General features: G+C 37.8%; 2 protein-coding genes and 1 pseudogene across 2 annotated transcripts in view; 2 read left to right on the top strand and 1 right to left on the bottom strand.

The window, feature by feature from the left end:
• The window catches only part of LOC104781913 (protein EXORDIUM-like 7), a 1,673-nt gene extending 624 nt beyond the window's left edge, over positions 1-1,049 (top strand). Inside the window, exon 2 of the mRNA XM_010506713.1 lies at positions 29-1,049. Within this exon, the coding sequence (XP_010505015.1) occupies positions 29-915 (887 nt within the window). The 3' untranslated portion in view covers positions 916-1,049. The remainder of the gene's footprint in view (positions 1-28) is intronic.
• Positions 965-1,464, top strand: LOC104784187 (protein EXORDIUM-like 7). Its single transcript, XM_010509245.1, has 2 exons — positions 965-1,033; positions 1,108-1,464. The coding sequence occupies exons 1-2, from the start codon at positions 965-967 to the stop codon at positions 1,462-1,464; spliced, it is 426 nt and encodes a 141-aa protein (XP_010507547.1).
• On the bottom strand, positions 1,652-5,789 carry LOC104781914 (annotated as a pseudogene).

Raw genomic sequence — 9,140 nt, 5'->3', positions numbered from 1 at the left:
TTCTTCGACGAGAGCAAGAACTATGAAGGCTCCTCCGATCTCGTAGACCTTCAGTACCACTTGGGTCCGGTCATATCCTCGCCGGCGACGAGTCTCTACATCATCTGGTACGGCCGATGGAACCCAGCTCACCAATCTACAATCCGAGACTTCGTCTACTCTGTCTCTTCACCGACACCGGCTCAGTACCCGTCAGTCTCCAACTGGTGGAAGACGGTGAGGCTATACAGAGACCAGACTGGTTCCAACATCACCGACACTCTTGTCTTGTCCGGAGAGTTCCACGACTCAACGTATTCTCATGGATCTCACCTCACTCGCTTCTCTGTTCAGTCTGTGATCAGGACTGCCGTTACTTCCAAGTTACCACTAAACGCTGTAAACGGCTTGTACTTAGTTCTGACCTCAGATGATGTAGAGATGCAAGAGTTCTGCAGAGCAATCTGCGGGTTTCATTACTTCACTTTCGCTAGCATCGTTGGTGCAACCGTACCGTACGCTTGGGTCGGGAACAGTGAGAAGCAGTGTCCAGAAATGTGTGCGTACCCGTTTGCGCAGCCTAAGCCATTTCCAGGAAGCGGGTTTGTAGCCAGAGAGAAGATGAAACCGCCAAACGGAGAGGTGGGAATCGATGGGATGATCAGTGTGATAGCCCATGAGCTGGCGGAAGTGTCAAGCAACCCGATGTTGAACGGATGGTACGGAGGAGATGACGCCACGGCGCCAACAGAAATAGCGGATTTATGTTTGGGAGTGTACGGGTCAGGAGGAGGAGGAGGGTATATGGGGAGTGTGTATAAGGATAGGTGGAGGAATGTGTATAATGTGAAAGGAGTTAAAGGAAGAAAGTATCTGATTCAGTGGGTTTGGGATCTTACTAGGAATAGATGCTTTGGACCAAACGCTATAAATTAGAGACAATAATGTCTGTTATCCTGAGTTTGAAGCTTGCGGGAACCTGTATATGGTTTATCTTCGCCTTACCAAGTCGAATCTTTGCATTTGTCAGTTTAAGACTTTTACAAAATCTAAGGTATTTTAGCTGTCAAGATTCACTAGAAAAAGTTTCTGAACCTAACCTATGCTTTTAACATGAGCACAATNCAGCCTAAGCCATTTCCAGGAAGCGGGTTTGTAGCCAGAGAGAAGATGAAACCACCAAACGGAGAGGTGGGAATCGACGGGATGATCAGTGTGATAGCCCATGAGCTGGCGGAAGTGTCGAGCAACCCGATGTTGAACGGATGGTACGGAGGAGATGACGCAACGGCGCCAACAGAGATAGCGGATTTATGTTTGGGAGTGTACGGGTCAGGAGGAGGAGGAGGGTATATGGGGAGTGTGTATAAGGATAGGTGGAGGAATGTGTATAATGTGAAAGGAGTTAAAGGAAGAAAGTATCTGATTCAGTGGGTTTGGGATCTTACTAGGAATAGATGCGTTGGACCAAACGCTATAAATTAGAGACAATAATGTCTGTTATCCTGAGTTTGAAGCTTGCGGGAACCTGTATATGGTTTATCTTCGCCTTACCAAGTCGAATCTTTGCATTTGTCAGTTTAAGACTTTTACAAAATCTAAGGTATTTTAGCTGTCAAGATTCACTAGAAAAAGTTTCTGAACCTAACCTATGCTTTTAACATGAGCACAATAATCCACAAGTACCTCAAAATGGCTGTTCTGCCAAAGTATGTAAACATTGATTCTATGCTAGTACTAGATATTATACAGTCAACATGATTAAGAAGACAAACTAAATGGCATAACAGCTAAGGAACAACCTGCACCTTCTATTGAAGAAGTACATCCTGGAAGAGGCCATATTCTCTGTCCATTACTATTTCCAACTCCATTTGAGCGTTTATCGATCATCACGTCCAAGGAAGTCATGGAAGGGAACCTCAGTAGCCGACTGTGTGGCCAATACATTGCCAATAGGATCACCATCGTTTCCTCTTTCTTTGTCTGAGTCATCTTCATTACGTCCAAGGAAGTCATGGACGGGGACTTCAACAACTGACTGTGAGGCCAAGATACTTTCAATAGGATCCTCATTTTTGCCTCTATCATTTTCCGAGTCATCTTCACTACGTCGAAGGAAGTCATGGACGGGGACTTCAATAGCAGACTGTGAGGCCAAGATATTTTCAATAGGATCCTCATTTTTACCTCTATCATTTTCCGAGTCATCTTCACTACGTCCACGGAAGTCATGGACGGGGACTTCAACAGCAGACTGTGAGGCCAAGATATTTTCAATAGGATCCTCATTTTTGCCTCTATCATTTTCCGAGTCATCTTCACTACGTCGAAGGAAGTCATGGACGGGGACTTCAACAGCAGACTGTGAGGCCAAGATATTTTCAATAGAATCCTCATTTTTATCTCTATCATTTTCCGAGGCCAAGACAATTCTAATAGGATTATCTTTGTTTCCTCTATCCTTTTCCGAGTCCTCTTCAATGAGTTTAGGCCTCAGCAGCTTCCTTTTCTTGTTCTGAGAAGCTGGGGTTTGAGGGCTTTCTTTAGACCCTTGAGTTGGATCACCAGGGCTCTTTTGAGCTTTGCTACGGCGCTTAAAATTAATGAATGGTAGCTTTTGAACACTTTGTTCCATACTTCCTTCACAATCCAACATATCATCTGGAGTAGTCTCAATAAAAGGGTGGATCAAATCATTGTCAAGTACCTCTGCTCTCTGAATCTTTTCCTTTTTCTTCTTCGGTTTGCCAGAATCCTCAGAGGTACTCAGATTTGATATTTTTTTCTCCATCCAAACTTTGTGACAGTCGTTTAAAAAGGCCATGACCTCATCGACTGATTCAGTGTCCGGAGACGTATCCTTTTCAGCATAACGTTCTTTTGAAGGAGGCACACCAAGCCTTTTGAAGACACTCTCTCTGGTTCTAGTTCTTCCAAGTTCAGCAGGATTAACACGCTCTTTCATTCGGGTCACCCTATTGTTAGAGTCAAAAGCATCACCGCCAAAATCTTCATGCCGTTGATAAGCTTGGCCTTTGTTATTAGTTCTGTCATAAAAATCAGCTCCATCCCCTGATGATGAAGGATAAGCAAAAGAAGGGTAAATACTGGAACCCCGAACAGCCATCTTGTTTGTATAAGAAACATGACCTCCAACTTCTTCTTGGTGTTGATATGTTTGAATTTCACTGTTGAGTCCGTCCTTGGGAGAAAAACCCCTTGATGATGAAGGGTAAGTAAATGAAGGAAGGATGCGGGGGTCGGGGTACGGTAGCCTCTCAACCTTCCTCATGTTCTCAGTGGACCCTGTAGAAGTTAAGTTACCAGGAAACTGATAATGACGCAGATGTCCATTTCTGGATTCAGACTCAGCACGCGAAACTACAGACATGCCAATGTTAGTTTGGTATTCACGATGATGTTCAATAGGCATTGGAATATAACCCAGACTAGTAGTGTTCATACTAGTACCATTACGTTCATCAGAAAATGGTTGGACTGTCTCAGAGGGCAAGGCGTCACTGACATAACCACCACCATCAGGTATATATTCTTCTCCAGAATCATAATTTGAGTTCTTAGAGGGCAAGGTGTCACTGACATAACCACCAACAGGTATATATTCTTCTCCAAAGTCATAATTTGAGTTGGCTGGAACGGAAGCTGAGCCAATTAAATCAACATTAGGTGCACCAAGATCATGCCTACATCTTGTCATTGTTGCATCTCCCATGATCCCAGGCTCACAAGGGTCATAGTATCCTCTGTTTGTTCCATATGGTAAGTATAGAGGTATGCTACGAGGAGTAACGACTGGAAATGCCTCAAACTTAAGGTGTTCGTCGTTAGACCTCTGTGCGATACCATCTTTTTCATTGTACTTGTTTTCTACCCAGCCACTTGCAGTGTGTCTCAGATTCTTCGGGACTCTTCGATCATTAACAAGAGAATTATTAGTTAAAGCATCAGTGCCAAAGCTATAATTCAGGTTAACGTCAGACAAGTCTCCAGAGTACTCATTCCCTTTAGTTGGATCAACCTCTAGGCCAATATCAGATTCATCCTCAAAACCATAATTTTCTGCTGGCCTGCGATCACGGGCTTCTCCTGCAGAAGTCACTCTGAAGGGAAACTCACGGTCAACATCTCCATCCGTATCTCCTGCATTAACATTCCGAAAGCAGCGATCACCAACTCTATTTCTCAGATTCCTTTCAGCTTCTCTAGTGGGTTTTACAACTGCAGTTTTCTTCAGCCAGGATCTGTCTTCTTTCTTCAAGCTAAACAACTTCAACAGCCTCTGAACCTATACATGACATTTCCACATACAGTGTCAGACCACATAAGAAAGTAAATCAACCCGCGTAATAACGACCACCAAACAAAGATAGTTCGAGAACTAGAAACCATATAAAGAAGAACATGTTTAGATTTACTGGAGAAAATTAAGCGCACACACCTGAGCCTTGGAGAGTCCAAAATTGAACTTAGTTGCTGTAAAGTAGTTTTCACGAATAGCATGACGAAACTCGCTTTCAGGAAGCGGCCTACAACGCCACTTCTCAGTAAAATTGACCTAAGAAAATGAGGTCAAAATGTAATGTTTGACACAAACTTAGTAAAACAAAAACTCATGGAGGAAAAAGCATGAACAAAAGTACCTGAGCAGGAAACTGTTTGCCAGAAGAGCAGAAAGCATCGGACTCAATGTTGATTGCACCATCAGAGGAAGCCTGAAAGACACCATGTAGCTCTCTACTCTCGAATTCAAACAAAAACAACAACATTCCGGCTTTGACCTGTTTAACAAATCCGGCTTGCTCATTGGCAAACCGAAAAGCTCTCGGCCAAGGCATTCCTTTCTCGTGGAGTTATTGGACATGAAAATTGCACCAAATTCAGGGTACACCCCAGAAGCACCACCGTAGGGCTCCTCCATATGCTTCATCCTCCGATGCTTTGGCATGCTGTTACAGAAAACTAAAAAATAACAACACAGAACTAACTATCCTTCATTTGTTGAATTGAGGTAAAGATACTAGAAACATCAAGAGACTTGCGGAGCCAGCCAAAACAGTAGTAGATTGATTGATTGATTGATCAACACACAGAAACAAACAGAGCATGTCTAAAAACAAAGCAATTCATTACAAAGGTGAAAAATCCATGGCCACAGAACACAAAGCAACTAGACTGAATAAAGCAAATTGAACACTGTAAACAGTAAAAACCTAGAACACAAAAAATTAGAAACAATGATACTACTAGAACAACAACAACAACAACAAGAAGATAGTGACGCAATTGGAACATTCACACATGATCAAAACGCTGACGTACGTAACTCTATCACAAAGCATCATAATCAAATTACAATCAGACATGTAGTAGAAGGATGAAGGCATTAGCCATGTACATTAAATTTATAGAGATCAGACCTGGATAAAGAAAATCACGTCTTTGGAGTTTGCCTGGTTTGTTAAATTCGACTTCTACCAAAACAAAACAAAACATGCAACAAACAAAAACAGAAGTTGAAGAAGAAACAAGAATTATGAATTGAAAACAAAAAGAAATCGAAAGAGAACGATCGGGGGGAACTATATCTAGAATGAATGAGAGAATCGGGATTTTTAGGGTTTTAAAACTATTCAAGTATTACCGGAATACGAAACGGCGAAGGAGGGGAGGGGGAGCGAAAGAAGAAGAAGAGGATTTTTTTCCTTTTGGGGCAAAAACAGAAAACGCAGAGAAACCGAGGAGAGTGGTGGTTTTTTTATTTTCCGTTTTGCGTTATGGGGTTTTTGCTTCAGCTCTCTCTCTCTATATAATTTTGGTATTTTGGGTTATGGTCCCCCGGCCCCATATAATCATCATCATAAATATTTGACTTTTTTTTTTTTTAATACTTAGAGAATCATACCTTAATCTTGTTTTTTTTATTTTTTATTTATTTACTTTTTTTTTCTGAAATCAACTCCAATTTCTATTGCGAACTATTTTGAGAATTCATCTCAAAAGTCTCTATAAATTTTTTACAAATCTCTTGTCTCCCTCTCTATTCTCCATTTCTCATTTAATGAAATATGTTGAGATTAAAATACCCTTTCTTTCTTTTTCAATTCTTTTAATTTAAAACAAAAATAAAAACCAAAAAAAAAATTCAGTACTGATCTCTTCTTTTCCTCAATCGTCGTCGTTCTTCGCCGAAGCTCTCCACCGCTGGTGATTTTTCATCGGAACTTTTCATTGCCACCGTATTTCACCTTTTTCGAGTTGTATCAAGTTTTCCTTCAAAATACAAGTGCGTTCTTCAACATAAAAATAAAATTCTTGATGAATAAGGTTAGGTTTTGAATTTTGGAAATTTAGTTTAGATTTTGCTTGAAATGTTTAGCAAATTGGGTGTTTTACCATGGGTTATGGGTCGATTGAGCTATTTAGTTGACAAGAAATGAATTTTACTGTTGAATCGTTGTGAATTGTAGAGATTAGAACCTCAAACTATTCAACTTTCATTTATCGCGACTGGGTAAAATTGGTAAAACTGGTAATATTAGTAAATGTAGTATAACTAGTAAAACTGGTAATACTGATTAATGTAGTACAACCAGTAAAACTAGTAGTATTACTAATTAAGTTTTTTTAGAATTTTTTTGGCAGGATACAGTGTGAGAGAACGTCAGCATACATTTTAAGTGTGAATGTCACATATATAGTATAATTTTCAAAACACATGTGACGAATATAACTTTGTTGATGTTAAAAGCAAGGATATACAAGAAGCTTGAGTTTGTTGAAAGTCACAATTGAGCAACATTCAAAGGATGATGAAATTGCATCTAACACCATTGTTTGATTCATGTTTGATCTTTTGGTTTGTACTACTATTTTCTTGGTTATGTCACAACTATCGTAAAACTTATTTTTAAAATCTAGTAATGTTTGATTTTCCTTTTCCTTGATGTGTATATTTGCTCTGTCATAACAGAGTAAAACAACTATAACAAAAATAAAACTGATAAAACTGGTAAAATTTGTAAAACTGAATTGAACATCCATAAAATGATTTTAAAGATAACAGAATAATGTGTGTACTAGTAAACGTCAAAAGTAATGTTTAAATGTTTACTAAGAACGAAAAATTTAAAAATATATGAATTTTGGGTTGTTATGTAAGAACCTAAACAAGTGTTTCCTTATACTTTTAATGTCACTTTGTAAATAATAACTAAGTTAGGATGACAAAGTTATAGAATTGTAGGTTTTAAACATATGAATGCATAAAAACTCATAATTATATGTTAATAGACTTTAATCAACTGTAAAACTAAAAAATATAATTTTAAGAGTGAGTAAAACTAATTAAATGAAAAAACCCCCAAAAGTAGAACTATTTGCAATTTTGGTAAAACTATTATACTTGGTATAACTATGTGTGAACACTAAATGTAAACACTAAGTGTGATCACACATATTGCACACGTGGCCGTAAAATTCATATTTTTTTAACTTTTTTTTTCAGCTGCATGTGCGGTTTTATTTTTTGTATCTGCAACAAACGGTTAATTACAAATAAAATACGACTAGTTTTATCTAGTTTTATCAGCATTACAAAAACATACTAGTTATACCTATATATACTAGTATTACTTAAAACCCAGAAATTCAATTCTGAATAAGATGCTTAACAAAAAAATCATGAATCTCTTCGTAACCAAAACGAATGAGTTTTATCTAGTTCTACTTGTTCAACCAAATCCAACTACTTATCATTGAGTCGATGGAGTCACTCACGGTTGGCTTGTACTTCTTCACGATTTGGTTCATCGCCGCCGTCATTCCGGATTTTCTTCTTATTGTTTAGCCGTTTATCACCGCCATTTATTCTTTCCAAAATTGGTTACAGAGATCGCTCGCCGTTGATTTGTTCATCGTCGTACATCACCACCTTTTCTTCTTTCCGAAATTGGTTACAAAGACTGCTTGTCGTTGATTTGTTCATCGTCGTTGAGTCGTTCATCACCACCGTTTCTTCTTCCTGAATTGGTTACAGAGATTGCTCGCAGTTGAGTTGTTCATCATCGTTGAGTCGTTCATCGCCACCGTTGTTTTTACATATCGTTGTTGAGTTGTTCATCGTCGTTGAGTCATTCGGTGTGAACGATGCTGAAACCATTTTATCTAGTTTTACTAATATTTCAAGATCACACTAGTTTTAATTAGTTATACTAGTTTTACTTAATTATACTAGTTTTACTTAGTTTACTAGTTTTACTTAGTTATATTAGTTATACCCAGAAATTCAAATACGAACATAAACCCAGAATTCACCAATTATAATTTAAAAGCTTGTATTTTACACCCATCTTCTTTATCAATTGAACACCATAACAAAATACCTATTTTCTCAAGTTTCACAAAATCGATTTTGAGATTGCAGTTTTAATTTCAAAAATTTCTCAGATTTTAGGGATTGGATCAAGTTTTGAAAGAGAAAGAATGGAGCCATCGTTTCTTCTTTCCAGGTTGGTTCCAAAGATCGCTCGTTCTCGCCGTTATTGTTCATCGCCGCTAGAAGAAAGTGAAAAGAGTTTGAGAAAATGAAGAAGACAATGAAATTAAAAAATTTATTTAGTTTAATTTTTTTTAAAGTATATATATATATATATTGGATTAAATCCAATAGAACTTGGGTAAGTGGATTAAACCCAGGTTTTCAACGTAATTGTTTTGTTTTTTTTAGGATATCATAGTAAAATACCAATTTCTTGAATTAAAAATAATTGAAAAAAAACAGTTTAAAGAAAGGAGTTTTTGAGATTGTCAAAACTTTTTTTTAGGAACTTTTGAGATTTTGACTCAACTACTTTTTTTTGACTTTCTTATTTGATTTCGTCTCCATTCACCATCAATCTAGAGTTAGTGATATGATACAATTGGGGAATTTCTTATACGTATAACACATACCACATTTAATAAATGGTTCAATTGCGGTTTAATAATAATTTTTATACGTATAACACATACCACATTTTTGGTATACGGGTAGAAATCAGCAACCGTAAATGGTAAAATTAATTGTTTTGAAAGTACCAAAACAAAAAAAATGTCTACCTTCCTTTTTCTAAAAAAAAAAAAAAATAAAAAAAAAAAAA

The sequence above is a fragment of the Camelina sativa genome, chromosome 4 (assembly GCF_000633955.1).
Source record: "Camelina sativa cultivar DH55 chromosome 4, Cs, whole genome shotgun sequence".
NCBI classification, from domain to species: domain Eukaryota; kingdom Viridiplantae; phylum Streptophyta; class Magnoliopsida; order Brassicales; family Brassicaceae; genus Camelina; species Camelina sativa.
The sequence above is the reverse complement of the archived record's forward strand: the minus strand, read 5'-3'. Positions and strand labels throughout refer to the sequence as shown.